The sequence below is a fragment of the Aythya marila genome (genome assembly GCF_965140915.1).
Source record: "Aythya marila genome assembly, chromosome: 3".
NCBI classification, from domain to species: Eukaryota; Metazoa; Chordata; class Aves; order Anseriformes; family Anatidae; genus Aythya; species Aythya marila.
The window spans coordinates 31800185-31827856 of NC_139044.1; the positions used below are offsets into that span (position 1 = coordinate 31800185).

The 27672-nt window shown below is 46.6% G+C and overlaps 1 protein-coding gene across 2 annotated transcripts; it reads left to right on the forward strand.

Moving 5' to 3' along the window:
* Positions 1 to 17272: 17272 nt before the first annotated feature.
* On the forward strand, positions 17273 to 25503 carry CYP1B1 (cytochrome P450 family 1 subfamily B member 1). 2 transcript variants are annotated; one of them, XM_082757754.1, is made up of 3 exons: positions 17273 to 17334; positions 20863 to 21879; positions 22616 to 25503. In XM_082757754.1, the coding sequence occupies exons 2-3, from the start codon at positions 20864 to 20866 to the stop codon at positions 23226 to 23228; spliced, it is 1629 nt and encodes a 542-aa protein (XP_082613880.1). In that variant the 5' UTR covers positions 17273 to 17334; position 20863; the 3' UTR covers positions 23229 to 25503. The 2 variants fall into 2 exon arrangements, with proteins under 2 accessions (XP_082613880.1, XP_082613879.1); XM_082757753.1 differs by lacking the exon at positions 17273 to 17334 and adding an exon at positions 19854 to 20400.
* Positions 25504 to 27672: the final 2169 nt, after the last annotated feature.

Consider the following 27672-nt stretch of genomic DNA (forward strand, 5'->3'; position numbering starts at 1 on the left):
TTTGAGCCTTTTCAAAGTACCTGTGAACATTTGTGCTGCTCACAGAAGTCCATTCCGTCTTCCTGGTCTTGCTTAATCCTGAGCCTAGTTGCTATTTTTTTGGCAATGAGTCTCAAGCTCCAGCTGTACATCACATAAATTTCATTTCCTTTAATTTATTTGGAATTTGCTCATATTTCATCTCTGACTGCCCCCTTGCTCCTGTGTTGTGAGAGAGGTAATAAAAGCAACAAATCTAACTGGTCAAATTTTTTTACTATAATGTCTAATTTTACACATTCCCTTTTGTTTATGCCCTCCCATATGAAAAAGCTCCAATCTTATCAATCTCTTTGGAAGCTTGAAATCATCGGAGGGGTCAGAAACAGCTTCTTTCTACTCCTCCTCAGTGTGCTAAGAGGGGAGACCGGGAAGGCTCTGCTGCCTTTGTAATCAGAGATGGACACATCATGCTTGGTGTGGAATATCTGAAGTCATGGAGATCAAACTACTGGACTAAGCATGTTCCAGAGAAAGCAAGGTGTTTTTGCATGCAGCAGCTTGAGGCAGCCTTAGAAAATAATTTTCTTCTAGACTTCTTAGTTCTCAGGTTGAGGAAGACAATGAGTATATCAGACTACCAGGTGCTTTCCTAGGTGACTCCATCTCTGTGCTGTCAGTCACTAATAAAAGCAGCTCCTACTTCACATGTCAGTAGATGAAACATGAGTAATTCATTTAGTCACCTTAAGATGCTTCTAAATCCAGAGTTGCCTTCTTTCCTTTCAAGTTAGAAACTTCACTCCTCTTCTAAAGAGTCGCTGACGGCAAGTGTTGCAATGCACAAATCATTATCTTTTAAACAGATTTCTTTAGTCAGTGTTAGATTTTAATGTTAGCATTTCAAAACCATCTAAGAAATTTACAGGTTTCCTAAAAAGAATAGTGATTACACAGTGATGCTGGGCTAAAGAGAATATGTGCTTTGTTCTGGTGAAAGCAGAGGCCCAGACTTCAAATGTTATTGTTTGCGTTACACTTTTCACAACAAAAACTGATTTCCTCCATTACAGATATGAACTTACTGACAAACTGAAACCCACCCTAAATTAGTTGTACGACATGGTATAAAATCTACTGCAAACAAGAAACCTCCAGGTTTATAAAAGTTTCCTTTTGAAAAGACATCAGACACAGAGCTTTCTGTCTGTAAGAACTTCTCAAAAAGCAATTTCACACACCGAGGCAGAAGGGAAATGATGGGAGATGTCCATGTGTTCTCATTGCCAGATCTCATTCACTTCCATTCACACTGGCCCAAGTAGCACTGCACTAATGGCTTCAGCTAAATCTAGAAGTAATTAATTTACTTCTGAAGTTGTAATAAAAGTATATAAGAACAAATAGAGGGTTTTCTTATAAAGAAATACAGATAAGCTGAATGCATCTAGATCTGGGTCCCTACTGACTTTACCACGGTTAGTTACCACAGGGTTCAGGCAGCAAATATCTAACAGCTGTAGAAGAGTTTGTTGCTGCCCTGGTGAGAAAAAAGTTGCATCAACTGCAAAACAAACAAACAACAAAGAAAACCAATTTAGGATTGACTAGTGCAAGGCTGTGAGGAATGAAAACTAGGCTGCCTGTGGCAGGTTTAGGATAAACCACCTGCCGTGAAAACCCAAGCCAATGGCCCAAACACTGAATGTGCATATTCCTGGTATCCAAAATATGCAGACTTAAATAGCTTAGAAAAGGCTCAAATGTTCCTAGAAAGCAGGAATCCCTGCAGGACAAGGGTGCTGTGAATCCTGCCCCTGCACTGCAGTGAGGTGTGCTCACTGCCCAAGTCGCATGCAAGGCCAGCATCGCGCAGAGATGGGCACAAAGCTGCTGTGTGCCCCGGCTGTCCCCAGGTCACTCCCTTTGGGAACTGGGTGCTCCAGCAGCTCTGATGCAGCCCCCGACACTTGGTGAGGAGGGGATGGGGACAGAGGAGACCTGCTGACCTCAGCCTGTGGGGACCCAGTCAGGCCTGATGTTTAGCTATGTCTAAAGACTGGTGGACAACCAGGGGCTTCTCCCTGGAGATGAGAGGAAGGAAAAGAAACACCAGTAGTATTACAGTTCCACAGATTAAACAGTGATTATAAATAGAAGCTGGGGAAAGGAAAGGAAAGGAAAGGAAAGGAAAGGAAAGGAAAGGAAAGGAAAGGAAAGGAAAGGAAAGGAAAGGAAAGGAAAGGAAAGGAAAGGAAAGGAAAGGAAAGGAAAGGAAAGGAAAGGAAAGGAAAGGAAAGGAAAGGAAAGGAAAGGAAAGGAAAGGAAAGGAAAGGAAAGGAAAGGAAAGGAAAGGAAAGGAAAGGAAAGGAAAGGAAAGGAAAGGAAAGGAAAGGAAAGGAAAGGATGTGGGCAGTAAAACTGGAAAAATATCACTTCAGTTTTTCTCTGTATTGTTTTTTTGATCAAAGACTTGTGTTCTACTACCACTGAGTCTCCAGCACAGCATGAAAGAGAAAAACATGACACACCAGGAAAGAAGAAGTGCTGAAGAATGATTGATGTAGCAATGCCTGCAGTGGAAAGCTGGACTGAGAAAACATACATGCATAAAAATTAGGTGCGGCATTAAGCCCTGCAGGGCTCTGTAATGCATGCACTAAGCAGAAAGAAAACTTATCCAGAGGCGATGTGAAAGACAGGAGCAATATGCTCTGATAAGGACTTTCATAAAATTCAGGACCCTAGCACCAACAAAAACACTGCCTTACTCCTGGCCAAGAGAAGCAAGCACGCTTTGATTAGTCCTACAAGGAGTGGTGTGAGCTGTGGAGCTAACGAACCTGCCCCTGTCTATTTGTGTCTCATGGTTGAATTGTGTCTATTAAAGGATGAGCATGTGCTGACGCAAGCCCTAGATAATACACCTCTCTTCTGTCCAGTTTGATCGAAGTTTATAGGAGGAACATGCAGGAACCCATAGATCTCTGTGGCTCTTGTCCAGAGCAGCCAGTGGATTCAAAAGCGGTTTGTGAGGATTAAGTAATAGACACGTATGTGTGGCCAGCAAGTGCTACCCATGCCTTGCCTCCTCAGGAAACTAGCTAAAACCAGATCCTTCCCTCGTCTGCTTATTAAAGGAAAGCATCCAAGAGAAATGTGCACAAATATTTTGCAGAACTGCTGCCCACTTCTTTTTTAAATAATTGCTGCATTAAGTGAAGTTGGAACAGCCTCAGAGATCAACACATAGTTCAGATTTCATGAATAGCTGAGCATGAAAAGCCAGGAAGGAAAACAGTCCAAAAAGACTGTAGGTGGTCAAGCACATCTGCAAAGACACTTGAGTGGGATCAGACTGTTAAAAATAAAAATACAAAGAAAAACAGAGAGACAGCGCTGCAATGGCAATGAGATACACAGCCTTCCCCTTCTGCCCCTGGGCTCCTGGGGAGGAAATGCCGAGGGGTGATGCACTCCGACAGAGCTGTGTAATGAACACCATCCTGTTGGGCTGGCTTTGATGGCCCTGAGAAGCCTCCCAGAGCCAGCGGTGGCCCAGCAGACATGCTGGAGACCACCACCTGCAGTGGCCCAGGTGGCAGACCTCAATGACCTCACTCCCCAAGCAAATAACCATCGTTCTCAGCAGCCGAGGCCCAGAGTACATCTATGCCAGTGGCCAAGGCTGTGGCTGAAGGAGTTTCAATGGTATCACAATGGTAATGTCCAATGCCTCACGTATGGGCCAGCACAATCTAAGCTAAAAAATGTCTAAGATATTCCATAAGGAGTGAACTTTACAAATATACCATTTTCTTACCAAAAAAAAAATAAATAAATCCAGACCCTAAAGAAATACAGCTGTGAGTCAGTCCTAGAGCCATGTGTTAGAACCAAAGTGACATAATGAATACAGGTTACTGGTTTTTACTCCACAGCTTCTAAAATAACACAAAACTCAAAAGATAACAAATAGCAAATGGACTTAGCAGGCACATACTATTTCCATCATGTTTAATTGCACTAAATTGTTTCAATAAACGTAAATACAAAGAATATAAAGGGCAGATAATGGCTGTATAATAGTAACAATCTCTAGTTATCCACTGCTCTGATGACCCACAATGAAAATTAATGCATCAGGCTGGTTGTACAACCGATGCTGATTTTTGTCACTTTTCCTCTAGTAATCTCGTACAATTTATTTTGTTTATGGTTTACAAATTAGATAGAAGCAAACTGGTATCCTGAAATATAGACTTATAAATGTCAAAATATAAGCAAATTTGCTTGCGCACCATCAGACTATTTGTCTTATTAATGACTAGTCTTATTACATAAGATCTGCGTGCTGTGCATTTATAAACCACATAATCAGCTTCATTTGCCTTCAATCACATTCATGCCCTAACAAGCACTTATCGAGATAAGATGAATGGCATCACATATTTTGCCATAAGGTGTTTTACAACTCATACCTGGCTAGACAATGTTTATTCCTCAAACTCTCCCGTAATTACAGATATTGCTTAAGTAACTCATGTGTGTGCTGGTGCTCTGAAGCACACCGTGTAAACACACCTTGGAAGACTGACTTACCACCTGTGGGGGAGATGATATCATACTTCCTTGGTGGTATTACCATAAACCCTCACTTCACGTTTGCTTGTAATACGAGACACGGGAAACACATGCTGCATGTAGCTAGAAGATAAAATGACACATCTCACTTTTTAATCATTTTGACTTTCCACAGCATAGCCAAGTTTTTTTGTTGTGTTTCTTTAGTGCAATGTTCTTTGCCAATGATTCTTGTCTTCATTCTCATCCGCAATCTTTTCAAGATGCAGTTCTCATCGCCGCATATGCCTCTCATGCTAGTAGGCAAGACAATTTTAGTGAAAATAAAGGCATTGCTCACATACACCATGGAAAAAAATGGTCTACTGTCAACACGGAGGTTTAGCCTGGATCCTCTCATCTTCTCTGAAGATGGTCCAAGTCGAAAGCAACACTACTGGGTGTGCTAAGCCAGAGAAGGTTTGTGAGAACTGAACATGCAAAGAACCTTACTGGGGTACAGAAATGCATCGTAACTTCCTCCGAATCCCACAGCAACTATTTCATGTGGCTACTGGGGAAAGTGCCTGGTAATTGTGTGCAGTAATTAAATGAGTCCTCTTCATTAGCTATGAGCAGAGAAATAAATCGTGGTCACAGAAGAACTGCACATCTGTTGACTTCAGAGAGGAAATTAATCCTGGTAAGAACTAGTCTCTGCATGAGGGTTTTGCATGTCTACAAAGTTTCCTTAATTGCCCTCTCTGTTTTCTGTACAAAATAGAGTGGACATCACAGAATCACAGAATCACAGAATTTCTAGGTTGGAAGAGACCTCTGATCATCGAGTCCAACCTCCGACATCTTAAATGACAAAAGATATCCCATTGAAATATCGTAGTTCCACAGTCACTGGAAAAAGTTTCTGAAGAGATGGCTTGGGCAATTACTGAAGCAAAGAAATGAAAGATAATTTTGATAAAAAAGATGGTCCTACATGTGTACTCCACCCAAATATTCACACACTGGTGAATTTTTCTGAGCATCAAAACAGATTAGTGGCCAGATGAGGAGGAGAGTTCAACAATAATGTTTTCCAAGCAGATCATAAAGATAGCTCCTGCTAATGCAGAAATAGCTGTTCCTGGGGACAAGTAACCCCTGTGTCATTCCCATGTGAACAGGAAACACTCTTAATCACCACAAGACTGCTATGATAATAAACTAATAAAAGCAATGAAATTCAAAGTTAACACACATCCACATACTTAACTATTACAACTTCTTCATACTGTGTTTGTTCAATGTTTTCCATTACCTCACAAGGAATTGTTGCAGGACATATAATATTGAACATAAATTTCTTCCTGCTCTGAAAAGAGGGACACAAGATTATGCAGATAGCAGTCCTAGGGTTGTGAGATTTATCTTAAAAAATACAACTTTTTGTTCTACTCACTTGTGCTCATTTGGGTACCCTCTCCAGTTTTAGTGGCTTCAAGAAAAACACCCAGCAACAGCCAGGTGCCTGGAAAAAGAATTGACAAGAATTGCCATATGTTTAAAAACTGTAATCTACAAGGAGACTGGGAGGGTCCATCTGGAGAAGTCTGAGGGGACACACCACATCTGACTTCAAATATATTCACACATATAAAGGCTTGCAGACAGAAGAAGCTACTCGCTGGGTCCCTTGTGGATAAGAGGCAGTGTGTCTGAAGCACAAGAAGGCAAGCTGAAGTGTGACACTTGGGAAGGGGTAACAAAGCCCTGGTCATAGTGTCAAAGGACGAAGGGGAATCTCCACCAGGGAGGGTTTTCAGGAGGGCTCAAACAAGCATCTGCTGGGGATGTTACAGGCATATTTGATCTGGGCTTGCAAGCAGCAGGGCGGGATGCGTTATCCCTGGAGATCCGATCCTCTCCAGTCCTCTATGGCTCCAGCTCCATGCTTCCCCTCCGCAACTTCCAGCTGCAGTTTTTGGTCTCCTGGCCTCCCAGGCTGCTGCACCTTGCATGTGGGGACATGAAGCCAAGGAACAAGCGGTCACAGTGAGAAGCTTTGTGACCTCTGATAGCTCCCACACGTGTTGCTGGTACCGTGAGCAGCACATCTGCAGCTGAGGTCCTGCAAGTGAACCGTGCGCTTTTCTTCTCTCACGAGTCAGGACATGACCACATCCACAGCAGCGTGGGGTCATTTGTCCCAGATGATACGTAACAGATGTAATAAAAGACACACTCCCTGACTGCCTGTGGAGCTGGCTATGTGTTTATTTCTACTGGTTTAAAACATGTTTGTTCTCTTCTCAGCCTTTCTTAATAAAGCAGAGAGTATCTGTATGAAGTTATCTATCAATGGGAACACTCATAAGGGTCTGCTTGAGCATGAGAAGGTATTAGGTAAAACGGACAATGCCAGGCAAAAGTATGAAAAAGGAAAATGAGTCCATGGATAGGAACAGAAGCAATTACATTTAGATTTAACTGTCAAGCAAGTAAAAAATGTCAGGGGTGGCCTCTGGAAAGTCCCTAATCATGTTGTTTCAGTGCTTGCCACTCTAAATTGGAATTTTAATAATTACTTGCTTAGCAAGTGTGCTGTACTGCTATGCTTATGAGAGATTGTGAAAGGGTCTGCAATTACCTCACAAGAAATGTTATTCACATTATTATCACTATGATCTATGTACATCTATGCAAATTGTTTTGCATCCCCAGGTGATCTATTTCAGGTGCTGGCTGGAATTTAGAGGTAAGTAACTACTCACACGGAGATTGTTCCTTCATAAATTTAGCACTACTGACTGACAGAGATGCTTATTCTAGATTACAAACTGCTTTGCTGTGTAATCTGGACAGTTGCCTAAATCTTAAATCAAGAACAAATAACGGAGAGCCCACTCAAAATTCATCCTGCAATATGAAAAAAAAGATGCTGTGGAGCAAAACAGGTCAAGAAAAGGTATGTTAAAACCACAGTAAACACATTTTAGAATGCCTGATGTGGGCTTAGTAAGCAGAATCCACATGCTTATGTGCTGAAATTATTTCAGCTGACCCTCATGGAACAGAGAATTGTACACCAGGCAGAACAAGTACAGCTTGACCACACCATACCACCCCACAAGGCAAGTATACTTGGAATATAGATAAAAAATACCTTGATTCTGTAAAATCAATACAAACTTGCTCTGACAGTTCAAATCAGTCCAGAAAACTCTGAAGAGATCCCCAGATTTTCTCCCAGACTGGATAGGATTTATTCATACTGCTCTTACCAGTAACATATATCCTTACACATCTGGCATGAAGCACAGAAAATCAGTCAGGTCCGTTTGCTGATGATCTGGTAGCACACTGCCATGGCATTAACATGCAGCTGTGGATCCCGCAGCTGAACGTGCTGGGAGACGACCAGCTAGATGTGTGCTTCCAAGAAATAAGTGCTTAAAGGAGATTTAAATAAAGGGCTTGTGGTTGTTGTTACCGTAAAGGGGAAATGCTTGTTAATGTCAACATTAAAAATAATTGTAAAATCATCGAATAAGACTGCCAGCTAACAGGATTGAAAAAGCACTCAGATATGAGTGACTTTACCAGGACTAAGAGTGAAGTGTATGGGCTTGCAGAGAGCCGACGGCTACCTGGCTGCCCTCCACCTGCAGTGCTTGGTGAATGTGCAATAAAGTGCATAAATGTGTGCCAGGGCCACCATCACCTCTGCTCTGCTTAAACACGCAAAGCTGCATCAGGCCAGAGCAATCCTGAAGTGGACCTCATTCCAGCTGGTTCACCCCCATCGCAAGGCAAAACCATGTATGTGCTGACCACAGCAGAGAAGCAGTTTCTTAACTTGTCAAAACCTTCAATGTGCAGCCTTTTCCAGTGCTCGGTTTTCTTGGCAGAAAGTTTTTCCTAGTGGTTAAATCTTCCATAATGGTCAGGTAAGTTTTGACCATAACATCCATTGCAGCTGGAAAAAATCCCCAGTCCTCGTTACTTTTTATAACATCCATCAAAATACTGAAGGCCTTAGCCTAAGCAAGCCAAAGAATTTCCATCTCCTAAGCTTTGCTACAGGTCTCTGTTGCACTCCTACCTCCCTCCAGTCTGCCCATGTCTCCTGAATATGGTGCTTAAAATTGCACAGAGTTCCCCTGCAGAGACTTCATCTGAGCAGGGAGAGACTTAGAGTCACCACCCTCCTCTTGAATATTATCCTGCTTCTTACCCATTGCAGAGCAAAATCTGCCTTTTACAACATCACTACCTCTGTTTAATTTGGGATCTGTCATGACACCAGCATCTGGTGAAAATACTGTTAGGTAGAGAACAGGAACCAAACTCACTTGCATCTAGTCCTCTGCACTTGCATTAACTTCATCTTGTCAGTGTCCAGTCTTCCCAAATCAGTCACAATACTAAGCCTGATTCCTGCACTCGCAGCCTGCTGAAGCTTTCCTCTCTAATTTGAATCCATGTGGAAACACTGGCTTACACGGAGTGGCCTATCATTTCTCCTAATTGGAATAACTTACAGAATAGTGTACTGCTTAAATCAAGGGGATAACTTAACATATGCTGAGTTTATCAACATCTTTCAAAGCTCTTCTTTTCTCAGCATTTCAAGAAATTTCCCATGCAAAAACACTTAACGCAAGCTTGGCGCCATTGCTTTTTCCACAGGCACTGTAAAAGGTGAAGCTCTTGGTGTGCTGAAACCCTTGCTTAATCACACCTCCAGAGACTGCCTGCATCTCTCTGCCCGCTCACACCCAGCCTGTGCCCTCCCTCAGCAGCCGAAGGCATGGTGCAGGCAGCTCTGCCCACTGCAGCAGCAGCAACTGTGAGTAACAGTGAGGCAGGTTGTTACTGCTGCTGGGTTTTATATGTGCACTGCTTCAGGCTCTGCATTCAGCTCTGTAATCCTTATCCAAGGAATAATCCTTGTTTGTTCCCCCGATCTAATGTCAAGTTCCCTATCAAGGAATTTAAAGTCTTCAATAGGCAGAGGACTTTCCCAGTCCTGTTCCAGCAGTCACTGCTGTGTGACACAAGCCCTGGAAATGCTGACATAGATAAATACCATGAACACATCTCAGCCACTGGGCTTTCATCAAAAGCCCCGTTACCTTCAGTGGGACTTTCTTTTGCATCTACAGGTGAAACATGGGTGTGCTGCTTCTTCACAGTTTCTTCATACCTGCCTCCCCATACTTCTTTTTGATAAAGTAAACCGGAATTACTTTAATAAAGGAAAAGAAAAATAATTTACAATGCTTGTCATATGCTCTTTCATAGCCTGTACGCTGGTGGGCTTTCTTGCCCGGGGGAAAGGGAAAGGTCGAGGCAGAAAAATACCCAAGTCTTCTTCAGCTTTCGCTCCAGGATACACTTTATTATCTAAACATCAAATTCATAAAGTAACACAAAGCAAAGCTATTCCCTCATCCAAAGCCAGCTGCAGGGGCTCCCAAGCTTTCCATGCCAAAAAAAGGGCACACATCTCAACCTAAACCCCTGCTGAAGCAAGTGACAAGCAGGCAGCCTGTAACCCTTTCCTGACTGTTTAACCCTGCCACAACAGGGTTTGCTGTTGTGAACGTTTCCTTCCAGGGCTGGAACAGACAGCTTTACAGTCTTTTGGGTTTTCGAGCACACAGCACTGTAAAGGCATGTTTTGTGCATCAGTTCTTACAGCAGCACTATACAATTTTGCTGAACTTATTTAAAAATCCAGCCACGGAATGGTGTCTGTGATTATTTTTTGTATGTTTGTTTTTACAAAATGGAAAACTTTCTTGATCACAACAAACCTGTGCATACATTTTATCTTTGAGAAATAGTCTGAGCACAGGAAGACCAGCCATGTGTTAAGAGTTCACGACCTCTATGAAGCTGCTATTACATGTGAGTTTTCAACACTCAGCCAAGCTATGAAGACAAAGGGGGATGAATAAAAATGAAGATACGCAAAAATGTCATGTATTAGGGATGCTTAGAACAGAAAACAAAAACAAAACAAAAACAAACAAAATGATAGAAGCAGAAAACTAATAAGGAAAATAAGAGTTTTTTAAATAAAGCCAGTTCCTCAAAGGGGCAGACAATCAGAGGGATGCAAACAGGAAGAAAGAAATAGTCGAGTGGAGAGGAGAAATGTAAACACATTTATTTTCAAGGCTGCTTCACATAAAGGTCTTTCACAAGCAGACCACGGGTGCCTGCTGTGGGCTTCTGAAGACGGAAGGCAACTTTGTTTTGTTTGACTTAAAAATAGGATTAAAAACTCAGTCCCTCATTCACTATCCCACAAATTTAGACATCATTTTCCTGAGTGCTGGCTGCCCATGTTCTGTCTTAACGTGCTAAAGAACAGTAGAGCAGATACTAGGCAGATCCAAAATTAATTGTTATCACTCCCATTTTCATAGGGAAGCTGAGGCACAGGAAAGATTAAATGTGCTTATGTCCAGAAATATAAACTTAATATAAACTTACTTTTTTACCAACAGGTGCATCTTGTCCTCTAATATTTTAACAATTATTTAATGACTCCCTCATTTGGAAGAGTAGCATTTGACTCTCTGTACCTTGACCCACTGTCTCTGAGGGATGTGTGAGTACTGAAGTCTGCCCCATAAAACTGCATTTCACTTACATCGCACTCACTTCTTGGGAGATAAGAGGTGGTGCTAAGAATGAAAGGGATCTTTTCCATTTCCTGAACCTTCAAAAGAAATGTCTGATGAATTCCTTTGGTGCAGTCTTTAACACTGAGTTAAGAAACATACCTGAAACAAAACCACTCAGGTTAAAGACTTCAAGGTAAGTTTATTTGCCTGGCAGATTAAAACACTTCCCTTCTGCTTGAAGACCTAGCTAATTTGATGTGGAATCAGCAAAATGCAATTAAAAAACAACAGCTGCAACAAACAAAACACGTTACTAGGCTTTCTGTTTGGTTATGTTCAAGATGAGCAAGTGAGTGTGCAGTATCAGAACTGGACACCACATCTCCTTGAAGTTTTCTGCTGTATCTGCTAGACAAACCATGGCACATGGGAGTGGTTGATAGTTCTTTAAACTGTGTTCACTGAGGCTAGCTCAAGTGCAATCTCTTCGAGCACTTTAGGGAGCTGAGACCTATGCCACAACAGTGCTGCATCCCTGCACACTCAGCACCGACCCTCTGCTGCAAAGCGCCTCATCTGCAGCCTCCTCCTCCTCCTGAAAGCTTCTCCCTACCATGCCACAAACAAATAGGGAGGTGTAAATGTCCTCTCTGCCATTTTTGCCTAATTTTCATCAAGCTTTCATGAGATGAGCTGCAGGAGCAGCCAGGAGCAGGCTGCAGCCGGGGTAAGATGACCATAGGCACCTTGAGGGCATGACCAATGCTCTGTGCAAAACTGAAGTAGGGGCCTGCGCATAACCAGTAGGTTAAGTAGGAACTAAATCAGCTTCTGTCACTTTAAAACTTTCCTCCACCCTCCATCACCTCCATCCATCAGTTGCCTGCAGCATGTATATTGAGGAATCGCGTGCAAACGTTACCATAACCCAAGGCTTAACATAAACTATACTCTTTCAGGTCATTGGCAAATAACAGGTATATCCGGTTGTGCCTTTGTACTTGCCTGCACGCAAATTAAAAGCGCATGTAAAGTTACAATAATCAAAGTCAGTCAGGGGGAAGGGGAGGAGTGCAGGGGGATAATAACCGGGGGATCGGGTTATTTATCTTCACGGAGAAGCCACCGAGAGGAGCCTGCTTGCATGCCATTTACACCTCAAAAGAAAGACAGGGGCAAACCTGGCTTCTGGCCAAAGCCGTCCCCTAGAGCACCCCGAGCTGTGCCTGGTCCTGCCGTCTCCCTGCAGCTGGTAGAGCGCCCTGCTACCTCTGCTGCTACCTCTGCTGCTACCTCTGCTGCTGCTTCCCCGCAGCACCGCGTGGCCTCCTTGCTGCCACCCGGGCCGCACGGTGAGGCTGTCCCGCTGGCACAGGATGGCGGTGGCCAAGGCGAGTCTCAGGCCATGGTCCTGCAGCCACACAGAGCCTGGGTGTGGGCTTCTTGGGAAAGGGAAGAATTTAAGGCAATTTCTGCCTTTCTCCCTTGGCGTGCCATGAGATTAACAGACATTAGCGAATGCCTCTTACCGGAGCGCTGTGACAAGACGAAACCTGCCCTGACTGGCACCTGCAGTCTGCTTCCCTCGTGGTCTTTGATCTGCCATTGCTGAAGGTTAGAAGACCTGAACGGCTCAGAAACAGACACTTCCCTTGGGTTTGCTTCCAAACGCTAGCAGCGATCTACGTGTGTCAGGAGTGTTTTCTCTCCCTGCCGAATTTAGTGAGAGGAAACCTTTATTACTATCCCTTTTCTTACAGCAGGAGGCAACTGTCTTGATGCAGCCACTATGGGGAATAGTGCAAAAATATCCTGTGCTCAGTTTTTCACCATTGACCACAGATACCGCAAAGGGAGTTTCCCTTATCCCCTTGGTTTGCCTCGATTTTCTCTAATCCTTTCTTCAAATTAAAAAGTGCGCAAATAAACAACTCCCATTTCCCATACCCCAGGGAAGAGCATGAATAATTTTATAGGCTAGAGTATTAGCCGCACACATCCCAGTCCTCAGAATTTGAGTCATTTCATTTACCACTAAAATGCAGTTACTGCTGGAGGCAAATACACCACAGCCTTGCACAACAGCGCGAGGGAAGCCAAGAATGCCCTACTGCAGAGGATGTGCAAACGTTTCCTTCGCTAGCTTTAACAGCCAAGTCACTGAAGGCCCATTTGGGATTCCTGCATTTACATCTGACCGGCTACTTCAGCAAAGCCAGCATAGCCAGACCCACTCTTTTTGGAGGAAAATCTGTCTGAGGCTTCTTCACAAATGCTACTGACCTTCAGGAATGGAGGGGGGAAAGGCGGTGAGCATGTTCCCTGGTGCATTTGACGGGGGTGACATTTTTTAAGGGGTGACATTTACAAGCATCTACCTGACTGACATGAAATTTCTTAGTTCATGACACGGATTTACTATGGAAAATCCCAGCAAAGGGCCTGTCTCTTCACGTTTAAAAGCTAGGGAAAGCCCTCATGATGCACACATCATCATGTCCCCGTTTGGTTTGTCTGCCACCTTGGCAATCAGTTTGTGCCCAGCACAACCTCCTCCCTCAGAAAACCTGTGAGAAGCAGGCTTAAGTAAAGGGTAACATTTATTTAAAACACTGTAAACTCTCCATTGCACAAGTTCAATCACTTGGACCAGAAATTACCCCAGACCCCATGGAGTCCCTGCCTAATAGCGCAGGCATGTCTGGCACACCCACTTGAACCTGCCAGAAAGCAGAACGGGCTTTTCCAAAGCTCAAAGTGAAGCCCAGAGGAGGAGGGCACACACTGCCAGCCCCATGAAAACCCTGAAGAACAGGTAGCCAAGACCTGCCTTTTTTACCTATGCCTCAGAAATGGTCCTGCTCTGGCTCCAAAAGAGAAAACACACACACACATATATATATATACACACACCATGCCAGAGGCTTTTGGTATCGCTTTTTGAAGTACTCTTAGATGCATGCAGCCCAGTTCAAGAACTCCCTTAAGCAGCAAGATTGGAGGCATCATAATAGGGGACAAAGTAATGGTCATACCTCTACGCAGTTTCTGTACCTAGGTCAGACCTGCAGCCCCCACTACACGACAGGATTTATTCTCTGAAGGAAGGAGAATTCTGAAATTCAGCTTTCAGGATTGCTCTAGAGACTGCTAAATTTAAGTTGCGTTGCCTACTGTAACATTTTGGAGAGCTATTTTGCTGTCAAGGGATCAAAGGATGGTGCACAAACAGAGCAAACTGAAGAACCCAAATGACCAATATATGTGTCATGAGAAATTATTGCTTGGGAAGTGGTGAGCTGAACATTCATGCACCAGTTTAGCTAATGTCTGAGACACCTAAGACACATGATAGGAAAACCCATGTTCTCATCAAAGAGCTGTAAGTTTCTTTCTTTCATCTGTGCTTTACCATCTTCTCTCTGCATGCAGCATTGTCACAGCGTCTACTGGCAGGGTTCCCTTAGCTGGAAACTCCAAGTCACCATCGCTTAAACTTTGTCCAACTGCAGCCATCTGGGCTGAAATTTCCTATCCCAGGAAAACCCATTTTTCACATGGTAATTTAAAAAAATGTTCAATCTAAAAACAGTTGAACCCATTTACGAGAACAAAGAAAATAAATGTTCATGTTAAAACACGGTGGTGGCCTTTTCTTTGAAATGCTTTGTAAACTCAAGCTTTAAAGCAGAGACTTGTCATTTGTCCACATAATGTATTTTCTCCCAGATTTGTGCTTTTTACTCTTCCCTTGATAATTCACTTAAATTCGGACAAATTTCCAATCTCTAAAAAGCCATACTTTGCACATCTTTAGTAGAGACTTTGTAGAACCTGACAAGTAAAACTTCAGAAACTTCAGGCATAGAGAATATATTTCTGCCTGTGAGTGAGGCAGACTTTGCTTTCAGCTGTAGCCTGGCGATGGTTTACACTACCATCCGTCGCTACACTGAGCACACAAATACAGCGGTGTTTGTTGAAATGGCAAATATTAAGCTCCTCGAGTTAATGAAGCAACGGGACTACAACTACAACCTCCACATCACAACTACTAGCAGAGCACCCAGCAAAGCCTGGAAGACAATAGAGAAATGTAATATTACTGCTTGGTAACACATTAACATTATTAGCCCTAAATGTTACTACTGTTTTAAGCTTTGGTGTGAACTACCACACCATCCAGGCTGTAATGTTTCCATAGTTCAAAAGATGGGTGGGTTCTCACAGCACAGCCCCTGGATCTGCCAACCCGAGCGGTGTAGTGATGTGATGCTGCTAGATGCCATCAGGAGTCCCTTTGCTAAAGAGGGACAGCAGGCAGGCACAACGGTTTGCCCACTCAGCACATTTTGAGAACAGATGCAAATCTTGAGCAGGGTCTAAAATTTCCTAAATGTTGCTGTTTTGTCCATCTTTCAGGTGACTCGGGGTACTTTAATAAAGAGCATTTGTGTAGCATAAATACACACACACAATATGCCACGAATGGCTGCCCAACAGCATGTAAATTAGACTTCACTCTTCCGCCTCATAGCAGAAGATAGTTTAAAAGGCTACTCTGAAAGTAGCCCCAAAGCGATCAGCTCCACGTTTTCCTCTCAAGAAAGACTTATCTGCACGGTTACATCTACTACAGCCAAGAAAAGACCGCACAGTTTGGAGAGAAACGCCTGGATTAATTATAACACCATGCCCTCATTTTCTGCAATCCCATCTGTGTGTTACCTGTGTGGAAGCAATCTCCAATGTTTGCCTTTATTTTGCAAATAACACGGAAAATGCAAACAGATGGAGAGGTGACAAATCAGACCAGCACTGAGCTGAGCCCCAGCAAGTACTGGGAGGTTTCTTCCCATCCCTCAGCAGCTGTGGGAACTCGGCTCAGGGCTAGGAGCCCAACTGGGACTTTACAATTACCAGGGAGAGCTGGAAATGTGAGCTGGGAAGTCAGTGGGAATGCAGGGAAGAGCAAAAGTCCAAGGAAAGCTGCAAATTAATGAAGGTTAAGAATGTGATATGTAACCACAAATATATATACTTTAACAAGCATGCCAAAAACGCTTTAATTTAGGCCACGGTAAGTACATAAATATCCCTGAATCATGGAGCTGCAGCTGGCTCCTGTGCATGCCTGGCACTCTGAGCAGCGCTGAGGATGTGGCTCCTCGCATTTTGCTGGCTTCTCGTCCTTGGCACCACGGGACAGCCGCCAAGCTGAGGAAAACCAGGAACATGCAGCAGACATGATCTCATTATCTTCCACACTTGTGGTAGCCCTGCCTCAGGTCAGTCTTATCACCGAGCAGTTCTTTATGGCATGGACAGCCCTGAGCATGCGGGTACAGCTCTGTGGCACAGAGCAGCAGGTGCCAGCTCTGGACCCAGCTGCCGCGGGGGGTCCTGATGGAGCAGCTGCTGCAGACCTTCTTCTCCTGGACCTGAACCTTCTTGAAGTGAAACAGTCACTCCACATCGTGCTGGACTCCTGTGCAGGCATAACCTGAGCAAAATCTTGTACTCACAGTGGCTTACGGGGGTCAATTTATGATCGTTTAAGTGGTGATTTCCCTGACTTCCATCAGTATAGTTGAGATTCGAATTGAGTTCAAAAGGTAGAGTAACATTTTATGCAATAGGACATTGCATTTAAGGTTCCAAGCGATCTGTGTTTTACAGTGGCGCGACTTGTTTCTTCATCTGATATAGTATTGTGCAACATTCAGACACAGGCAATCGGAAACAATATTTCCAAGGGATTATTTAATGAAGAATGGGCTGGATCACTCTCTAAACGGTAAACAATTTGTACAAGCTCTGCACTGAGGCGATTCCAGGATAAAACATTGCTCAACTGTTGTATAATCTGCCTTAAGAATTTGTAAAACGAAGAGTGAGAACCCAGGTATGGGAAAGAGACAAAGGAACCCAGTGGGGGGGGGGGGGGGGGGGGGGGTCTCCATGGCACACCGCAAAAGGAAGAGGTAAGGAAAGAAAATGAGACTATGACAAGTCCTTGAGAAATTCCAGTTGCTGCTCAAGAGGATTTATGTGCAGCAGCTCCTAACCGACCTTGCCAGTACCCAAAAAAGCAGCCAGCGGCTGTCACAGTTTGAAGAAAAAATGAGAACTGAGCCTGCAAACCCTTATTTAGGTAAGTAGCTCTTAACACTTGCATAACAATCTGGTAAGGGTTAAGGGGTTTTCTTGAAAAAGGGAGGATGGTGGTGGAGAACTAAGAAGTCCCTCTCAAAAGACAAATGAAGCCTCTCCAGGTTTTGCAGCTCCTGTCCCTTTACCAGACTCTCACCTCCATAACAAGGGCTCTTGTCCACCTCCAGAAAGCTCCTCCGTTCAGACTGGCAGAGGTACTGATGTCCCCACAGACCCTGCCAGCCCCTCCGTCTGGCATTCCTGTCAAATCAGTCAGGATCTTTAACAGATTAAGCCTGAATTCCTTTCCCTTAATCCCAAACCCACCCACTTCAGCCCCTTCAACTGCTTTCCTCTTCCATATCTTACATTGAGTGCGTTTTTCTAGGCCTCAGAAAAATTCACTCTAGGCAGCGTACATTTTCAGTGATTCAGTCTTTAGTTCTGAACAACACTAGCTTTGCCTCAGAAATTTGGGACTGGCTTCAGCAGTACTCCTGTCTGAATAAAGCCACAAAATTTGGAGAAAAGAAGCATGCATTACCTAAGAGCAATTCTGAACTTTAAGCTGCTAGAAACACAAGAAGAGAAGCAAGAAGAGTGAATAAAGAGGCAGGCAGGAAGGCAGTTTCTGGAACATAATGAAGACCAAGGGCTGGTCTCTCTCTTGTCACGCATTCACTGGGGTGATTCACCCAGACTATACTTGGCAGTAAGAGACTAATCAAGGTCACACAGCATCAGAGCCCAGAAAAATGGGCAAACTTTTATCGCGTATGGCCATCATAATGCTCAGGCTAAAATGTAAGAGCAGCCTGAGACTGTAAATACCTTGTGAGCACAGCGCCTAGTGCAGGGGCACCAGCTGGTACCACCACCCAGGAACAAAACACCTAAAAGAGACTTCTTTCTTCCTTTCCTCTCTAATAGTGACAGAATTTCTGAAGACCAAAAAGAAATGGGGAAAAAATATAGCAAACTATAGCAAAATGCTTTCTTACAGCATTAAAATAAAAGGTAGCAGGACTTTTAAATAAGTCCTAGGCTCAGGACTTATTTACAGCTTTTACTTTATTTACTTATATTTACTTCATTACTTTATATTTACTTATTTACATAAATAATGCCCTAAGCTGTGGCTCTGCGGCTCACAGCATGGGCAATGCACGTCCCCTGCAGCCACCTCCTGTTGAATGTTCTTCCTTCTGCTTGGCCACCTCGCAGGCATCATTTCTTTGTAAATTCGGATTTCCATGGGAGCTGGAACGGAATCTCCTCTGCTTGCTCCAGGCTCTCAGAGTGCAATGCAACTAGTTTACATGCTGCATCCAAGGCAGGATTTAGGGACTTACCGGGAAGAGCTGCAACGTCTGGTTTTAGGCAACTGACTCCCACAGTCACCAGGAGAAAAAAAAAAAAAAAACAAGTTTGCCTGCTGGCGATGGCAAATGCCCAGTACTATAACGCAGAGCTCCAGTAACTGCTGCGAGCCACTGTAACCACCCCAATCCAGCACCCAGAAACAGCCTTAGCCACAGCTGGCTAGTTACAGCACGTGAAATTTACTTTCTACCTTGTGGTGGTGGGGGAGAGAGCAAAGCCCAGGTCTCTCTCCAAGCTTGTCCGGCCCTCAGGCCGCAGGGACAGAGCTGTGCATCGCTCCCCTTCGAAGCTGGACTGCGGGATCCTTCCAGCTCGCCCCAGAGACGGGGTGGGAGGAAGGGAGCTTACTGCTGGCGCTGCGGGGAGAAAGCTCTGACACCTCTGTCACTTGGCAGTGGCAGGAAGAAGCAGCACAGCGTGTACTGAGGCACACAGACGGGATTTCGGAGGCACGCGGAGAGACGTGGCTGATGCTGCTCTGAGCAAGAGCCGTGCTGCTGTCTGGGGGAGCCCAGGGCCCTGGCAGCGGACAGGAGCGCGCTGCTCAGCAGGGGAAGCAGCAGCAGAGCCCCGGCCAGGGCTGGGATCGCGCCCCGAGCTGGGCTGCCTCCCAACACCTCATTTAGCCTAATCCCCAAACGCCACCAAACCCCCTTTCCTCCCCTCGCGCTGTGCCCGCGCACCAGCTGACAAAGAAGCTCCAGTTCTTTATTTTGCTTTTATTTTGCTCCACCAAACGCCCCAACGAAGCGAGCCCTTCCCCATCTCCCTCCCCAGGGCTTCCATCACGCCGGGCCGGGGCTGCAGCCCCCGATCCCCTCCGGGGCCGGGCGGAGGGGACTGAAGGGCTAAAAAAAAAACCCTCCGGCAGCGGGAGGGAGGCAGGAGGGCGGCGAGGCCGGCGGGGGGCGAGCTGCCCGGCGCTCCCCCGCCGCCTTCCCCCCGAGCCGCTGTCAGGTACGGCGAGGAGGGGTAGGGGCCCGGGGAGGAGATGGCTGGAGGCTTTCCAGCCCCGGCTCACGCAATGCAAACTCCGCACGCAACGGGGAGGCGACAGGCGGAGGAGGGGAAGCTCGGCAGCTCCCTCAAGCCCCCCCCTCCCCATCCCCGAGATGCAGGGAGACGGTGCCTCCTGACACAAGAGGGGCTGCTGCGAGCCTCCCGGCCGCTCTCCTCCGCCGTGAAAAAAAAATAAAATAAAGAAAGGGAAAAAAAAAAAAAGGGGGAAAAAAAAAAGCATCCGGCGGCTCAGCCGCTCGCCTTGGCGACGGCCCAAGGGCGGCTGGCAAATAGCGGCGACCCCTCCGGCCAGGGGAAGGGCGATTTGTCAGCGGGGCCAAGTGCGGCACGCCCGCAGCGCAGCGCACCGCGGATGCCGGGGGATTTAAAGCCGCGGCTCCCCATGCCAGGAGCCCAGGCGAGGCTGCTCCGGCTCCGGCTCGGGCTCGGCAAGGCGGGCGGCCCCCCTCTCGCCCCCTGAATCCTCCGCACCCTTCTCCCGTGGAGGCTGCGGCAGGTGGCTGCCGGCGGGGCGAGCTCCGACGGGTGAAAGCGGCCCCATGGGGGGCAGGAGCCGGGGCTCCCGATGAGATTCCCAGAGCCCGGGATCTGAACGCCGATCTCAGCAGCTGCCCGGCTCCTCTCCATCCTCCCCGAGGGCTCCGATGGAGGCTGCGTGCAACAGGTCAGTCCTGCCGTCTCCCTCCTTCTTCCCCGCGCCGCTTCGGGCAGGCTGCGGCACACGGGGGGGAGCGCAGCCCGCGGTCAGCCCCTGCCACCGAGGAGCGGGGCCGGGGGCAGGCTCGGCAGGAGGGGGTTCCGCGGCTCCGTAGCCCTGCGGAGCGCTGCTGGGCGCCGGGATCAACCTGTCTGCGTGCGGCACCCGGGGAGCTCGTCCGGCCAGAGCATCCTCCCCTGCCTCAGCCGTTTGCAAAGCTCCCCTGGCAGGAGGGAGAGAGCAGCGGCCCCGCCGCTTCTGAGCCCTTATTGTCGATTATTCCTTGGTTTTCTTTTTTAATTTTTCTTCTCTTTGCACAGGACCCAGGCGGGCGCCTAGCGGGGACGCGCCGCCACCCCCGCGCCCTGCCGGCCGGCGGCGCGCCCCCGTGCCCTCGGACTCCCTCTGACCTGTCCCCTTCCCTTACAGCATGGCCCTGAGGAGGCTGGGGGAAGCCCTGCGCGGCCCCCCGGCCCCGCAGAGCTGCCTGCTGCTCCTCGTCTGCCTGCTGGCCGCCGTGCACCTGGGCAAGCTCCTCCTGCAGCGGAGACGCCGGCGGCGGCAGGGCGAGCGCCGGGGGCCGCCGGGCCCTTTTCCCTGGCCCCTGATCGGCAACGCGGCGCAGCTGGGCAGCGCCCCGCACCTCTCCTTCGCCCGCCTGGCCGGCACCTACGGCGCCGTCTTCCAGCTGCGCCTGGGCCGCTGGCCCGTGGTGGTGCTGAACGGCGAGCGGGCCATCCGGCAGGCGCTCGTCCGCCAGGGGGCCGCCTTCGCCGGCCGGCCGGCCTTCCCCTCCTTCCAGCTGGTGTCGGGCGGGCTCAGCCTGGCCTTCGGCGGCTACTCGGAGCTGTGGAAGCTGCACCGGCGGGCGGCGCACGCCACGGTGCGGGCTTTCTCCACCGGCAGCCCCGCCACCCGCCGCCTGCTGGAGCGGCACCTGCTGGGCGAGGCGCGGGCGCTGGTGGCGCTGCTGGTGCGGGGCAGCGCCGGCGGCGCTTTCCTCGACCCGTCGCGGGTGCTGCTGGTGGCCGTGGCCAACGTGATGAGCGCCCTGTGCTTCGGCCGCCGCTACAGCCACGGCGACGGCGAGTTCCTGCGCCTGGTGGGGCGCAACGAGCAGTTCGGGCGCGCCGTGGGCGCCGGCAGCCTGGTGGATGCGCTGCCCTGGCTGCGCCGCTTCCCCAGCCCCGTGCGCGCCGCCTACCGCGCCTTCCGCGACCTCAACCGCGATTTCTACGCCTTCGTCCGCCGAAAATTCCTCCAGCACCAGCGCAGCCTGCGGCCCGGGGCCGCCCCCCGCGATATGATGGACGCCTTCATCCGCCTGCAGCGGGAGCAGCCGCGCCTGCAGCTCGAGCACGTCCCCGCCACCGTCACCGACATCTTCGGCGCCAGCCAGGACACGCTGTCCACCGCCCTGCAGTGGCTCCTCATCTTCCTCATCAGGTGCGCGGCGAGGGGCGAGGGGAAAAGGGGAGGCTGGGGGGGAACGCGCTGCCCATCCCCGGCGAGACGGGGGGCTTGAGAGGCGTCGGGAAGAAAAGCACAGCTGGGCAGGGGTAGGAAGAGGTTTGAAAGAGTACGCAAGAAGCACAGGGTGAGGCAATCGCACCTAAAAAGTAACAGAAAAGGGACGAAGAGAGTAGTTTCTAAGAACAGGATAGTCATAAAACTCCTCTGAGCACCGTTAGCAGGGATTTCTCAAAGCACGCAGACCTCCACGGGGGTGTAACGCCCAGCGATAACAAACCCCGTGCCGGCTTCTAGGAGGCACACACACAGCTGGAAAACCAAGTCCTCGTTCTGCCAGAAAGCCCCGTATTTTAAAAAGTAAGGTTCACTATAAAACAAAACTTCAAAATTGGATCAGTACATTCAGCTTAAAACATTTTAAGTTATTTTCACCCTTTACATTAATGTCACATGTAATCATTTTTTAATGTGAAAATTGAACCTAAAATGACACCATTGCATGGAAAACTGGGAGTTCACAAAGTTTTCCATCAAGATCTACACAACCGAAGTTTAAAAATATCGCAGGAACAAGCTGCCTGATTTAGAGCAGGGATGAGGATCTGGGAAAAATGTTTACAGCACGGGTTGTTTAAAAAGCATTATTGAGAAAGACGACTAAATCCTTTGAAGGTGTTATGTATGTACACACGCTTACTTTAAATGGCAGGTATCCCAAAGTGCAGGCCAAAATGCAAGAAGAAGTGGATCGGATTGTTGGCAGAGACCGCCTGCCGTGTGCTGAAGATCAGCCCCGTTTGCCCTACATCATGGCTTTCTTGTACGAGTCCATGCGGTTCAGCAGCTTTGTGCCCGTTACCATCCCGCACGCCACCACCACCAATACCTTCATAATGGGCTACCTCATTCCCAAGGACACCGTGGTATTTATTAATCAGTGGTCAGTGAATCACGACCCAGCAAAGTGGTCCAACCCAGAGGACTTTGACCCAACGAGATTTCTGGATGAGAACGGCTTCATCAACAAAGATCTCACTAGCAGCGTGATGATTTTCTCGATGGGAAAGCGGCGGTGCATCGGGGAGGAGTTGTCCAAGATGCAGCTGTTTCTCTTTACCTCCATACTGGTGCATCAGTGCCATTTTACCGCTAATCCAAATGAGGATCCTAAAATGGACTTCATTTATGGGTTGACCATTAAACCGAAGCCGTTTACCTTGAATGTTACGCTTAGAGATACTATGGATTTGCTTGATAAGGCTGTCCAGAGACTGCAAGCAGAGAAAACAGCCAACGAAAGTCAGCTGTCTGCAAACACCTAAGCACCGAGCCTCGCATCTAAAGATACTTCCTCTGTCTTCTTAGAATTAAATAAGTTATAGTTTGTTTTGCTGATTTTTTTTTTTTTTTTTTTTTTTTTTTTTTTTGGAAAACAGCCAACATTGCAAGGAACAAGAGCAGAAAGGAAAACTTCACAAGACATAATTCAGTACTCTCTAACTCTAGGAGAGCCAGGGTAATGATTTAATATATTAAATGTTAAACATACGCAGTTTGAAAGCAAGACTTCCATTTCCTTGCATGTTCACAGAAGTTGCCATTGTAAAGCACATTATATCTACTGACTGGTTGGATGGAGCACCTCTGGAAACTGGTGGTACAATCCTTTCTGTGTCTCCACATGCTGTGCCTTAACTCTAACTTTGCCTTCAGTGACTCCACATCCCAAAGTAAGATCTCATACTGACAAAACAAAACACACAGAAACCAACCAGCCAAACACGCTGGGATTATTGTAGCCTCCCTCTGAATTCACCATCCTGGAAAGAGCCATAAGCATGTGGCAAGCCCTGTGTTGTGACTGCTGGGGATGTACATTAATGCCTCAATAATAAATGTTTGAATGAGTTTTGGGAAAATGCCAATGTAAAGTCTTGCCTTTAACGTTCCAAAGTGTTTACATAAATGACTTTAAAAAAAAAAAAAAAAACACAGACTTGCTTATGAACACAACATTTTAAAATACAATTCATATTTTATATGCGAATGAACAGAATGTCCTGATACAATAACTTTTCATTAACTTTTGAAAGGAAAAGTCAAGTTTGATATGTCACCAAATAGCAAACGGGATATAATCCATATGCTGATATGTTCATTAGCGTGAAGCAAAGAGATATTTGAATTAGAAAGTTCTTGTAAAGGAAAAGCTGAACTTTTTTTTTTTCTCTTGCAAAGTATTAATGCCCTGTCCTTGGGCACATAGGTAAGTCATTTAAGATTCACATGTTCCAAAGTACACAGAAGTGAGAATTTGGGAGTTCTACATTGAAACACTTATGCCACAAGTAATGCCTACTGCAAATACAGGCCAGCTCACCACTCATTCTGTTAGGCTGAGTGCATCCAAAAACTAACTACATAGTTATTCTTCTGAGACTTTGTTCCAAGCAAATCATGCTAAAACTAACATTACACATCCTGATTGCTGTACATGTTAACTGAAGAAAAAGGTACTTCTAATTTCTTTTGATGAGGCAAATGGTTAAAACAAAAATCTAAACTATTATTTTCAAGTAAAACATACATGTGAAACTTTATGGCCTTGAACCTCTGGTTAATGTTTGTGCACACAAAGTAGCCTGTAATTCTCTGAAAAACAAGCTGTCATACATAAATGCCTGATTTTGAAATGTGTTGGGCATTTCCGAGGAGATACAGATCACCATAGGACATCCATCAGAAATGAGCATACCTCACGAACCAAGGTGTTTGTAGATACAGAAACACAAGGGCTCAGTGCTGCAGAGTGAGGTAGCTCTGTGAGACCCAAGCAAGTCAAGGGTTGCAGGGCCAGGTCTTCTCCTAGTCTTCATCACATTGGCAGCGGTGACAGTGCTCATACTGAGATAGGTGAAAGCTGGGTTGGTGGCACCACCCTCACTTTCTCAAGTAGAAACTTCACTGCTGCTGTTGTAATAGCCTGAACTAAGTCTAGCAGTACTGCCCCACGCAGTAGTGCTGTAACCATTTCAGGTCTCCGATTTCATACGGCATCAATTCCCTTTTTTCAAAGCTTAAGCACACACATGAACAACAAAACCCTTTCTTTGCCATGCAAAAAGAGTAACCTCAGGTGTTTTTCTGAATTATGTACAAGTCTGTGATATCCCAGAACTTAGCCTATACCTGTGAAAAGCTTTATATGATACTCAACATTTCCATATAGAGATCTACATTAGATCAAATACTAGCAAGACAGTTCTCTTTATGCCTTTCTACGTATCATTATTAAAAAAATAAAGGATATAACCTGTAACTGAATAGTTAGTATAACCGAAGGATCACTCATTCACGTTTTAGTAAAACAGGCTTTTGCAATTTTATACTCTTCCAAAAGCTTTACCTACGCATGGGCTACTAATGCAGCTTCCATTCACACTGCTCGTGCCTGTCAGGGGGTCACGCTCCGTAGCTGCTGGTCAATTAGTGCCTCATGTAATCTGTAAAGTTACTCTAATTTAGTAGCACCCATTTAGAATGTATGTAGTTGTTCAGTGGTTCAGTGAGCTAACTTTTATCGTCATTTTGAGATCGGTTGTGTTACCAAAATATTAAATAAAATTATTCTTATACTGCTTTGGCTTAGTTTGCGTGACTTCCTAATGTTAAGATAAAATTATTATCACTGATCTGGAAAGTATTCTTATTTTAGACCTTCGCTGTTCGTATACCTTTCACCCTCTTCCCATTTCTGGATGTTGATGTTTTTCTGCCCGATCACACCTTGCCACCTGCATTCACACGCCATGCTATCAGCAGTCTCTGCTGCTCACCTTGGCAGTGCTCTGAATCCTCTCGTGTCTTTGGCTTTCTTCTCATGCCTGCCAATCTCTCCTCAGCCTGCGCGATCTCCTGTGTTTTCTACTTCCCTTTGGCATTTCAGCTGACATCCACCTACCCTGATTTCAAGCCTACAAACTGGTTTTCTTTTTTTTTTTTTTTCCCCCTCCCCCTTCTATATCCAGTGCTGGCATCTACAGATTCCTGACAGCAGGTCCCACCACCACCCGTGGGACCAATTTGGGCCATTTTGGCCTCAGTGCATAGTCAGGAGCACCAGAAAGGAAACCTCAGGGCCAAACATGCCTTACTGTGCCCCCACGGCACAACCTCCTACAAAGTCAAGGAACAACAAAAAAACTGCACAGGCTGATGAGGGGCAGCTCCCTGCTGATGTGGGATTATTTTTTTTCCCCAGAGTTCCTCCCTGAGGGGGTGGGATTCTGAGTACTGGATGAGTTTGTGAAATGAGAAGGAACACAAGCTGAAGATGACATTCAAACACACCCTAGAGGTAGCTAAGGACCTGTGGAGTAGATTCAGTGTCCAAAGGCACCCATATGGCTCATATGCGGCTAGGGCTGACCAGTGGGAGACACAGCATAGAGAAAAGGCGTCCTCCCTGGGGCAAGGCCCAGGAGCAGCACTGCATGCTCGAGGTGCTGCCACACTGTCCCTCTTCCCATTGTGTTGGGTCTGTCTGAGCTGGAGTCACCTTTTCCCTGCAGCAGCCCGCACAGTGCTGTACTCTGCACTCGTAGCTGGAACAGCACTGATATCACTCCAGTGTTGTGTCTATTGCTGCGTAGTGCTGGCACAGCATCAGGACTCCTTCCAAGCCCCCAAGAGCCAGCAGGCTGGGGGTGGGCAAGTGATGGGGAGGGGACATTGCCTGGGCAGCCGACCTAAACCAACCAAAGGGATATTCCATAACACCTGATGTCACACTCAGCAATAAAAGGGGGGGCTCTCGTGGGGGAGGGGGCTGTTCCTCCTGAACAACCACTATGCATTTGAGGCCCTGCTTCCCAGGACGTGGCCGAACACCGCTCGCTGATGGGAAGTAGAGAATAATTTTTTCTCTCTCTGTGCTTCCGCACGGACTGATTGCTTCTTTTGTCTCTGTTTTTTCCTCCCCATTCCCTTTCCCTTTAATTAAACCTTTCTTATCTCAAACCTCGAGTTCTCTGTGTTGTATTTTCTCCCCCTTCCTCTTTGAGGAGAGGGGGAGTGAGAGAGCGGTTCTGGTGGAGCTCGGCTGCCCACCTGTAAAACCACCACACCCATTAATTTCTAGGTATTTCTCTGCTTATCAGTCATCCACAGCTAAAGCCTGGACTCCCTCTTCAGTGCTGGCAGGCACATCTGTAAAGCAAAATCTGCTCCCTTAGTGCCAAAAGATGCAGTGTTAATGGCAGCCAGAAGTTGGCATGAAGAAGCTGTGCTTGGAGAGATCCATGGAGGTCACTGCACAGCTGTGTAATAGGGAACCAAACATTTCTGACTGCACACTGTAAGCCAGCACCAAGTGTTAGGGAAATAAAGAAAATTAGCTTAAACTTTTTTTTTTTTTTTTTTTTAAATAATTCTGTATTTCCATTTTCCCTCTGTTTCATTAGAACAATTGGTAGAACCCCCCAAATTTTCAGTCTGGCCAAGGTGACGTCTAATAGCAGGTCATGCACATCTCAGGAGGTTTCCTGTTTGCACTGTCACTGCCTCACTCACCAGCCTGTGACTGGATGTCATCACAGCAACACTAGACAACAACACATAGTTCTTTCTTCATGAAATACAGCACGAAACGAATAGAGGTTAAGCAGCTGTACTCAAGACAAGTGTTTGCCCATTTCAACCTTCATGCTCAGGTTGCAGTGGTTTCTGTGGGCCAGGAAAGGCAAATATCAACTCACATCTGCTTTG

Bases quoted from the DNA above. Each gene is read 5' to 3' on its own strand.
- CYP1B1 (XM_082757753.1), top strand. From the start codon at position 20,381: ATGGAGGCTGCGTGCAACAG. The intron at 20,401-20,862 runs GTCAGTCCTGCC...CTTCCCTTACAG, and splicing joins ATGGAGGCTGCGTGCAACAG to CATGGCCCTGAGGAGGCTGG. The intron at 21,880-22,615 runs GTGCGCGGCGAG...TTTAAATGGCAG, and splicing joins CTCCTCATCTTCCTCATCAG to GTATCCCAAAGTGCAGGCCA.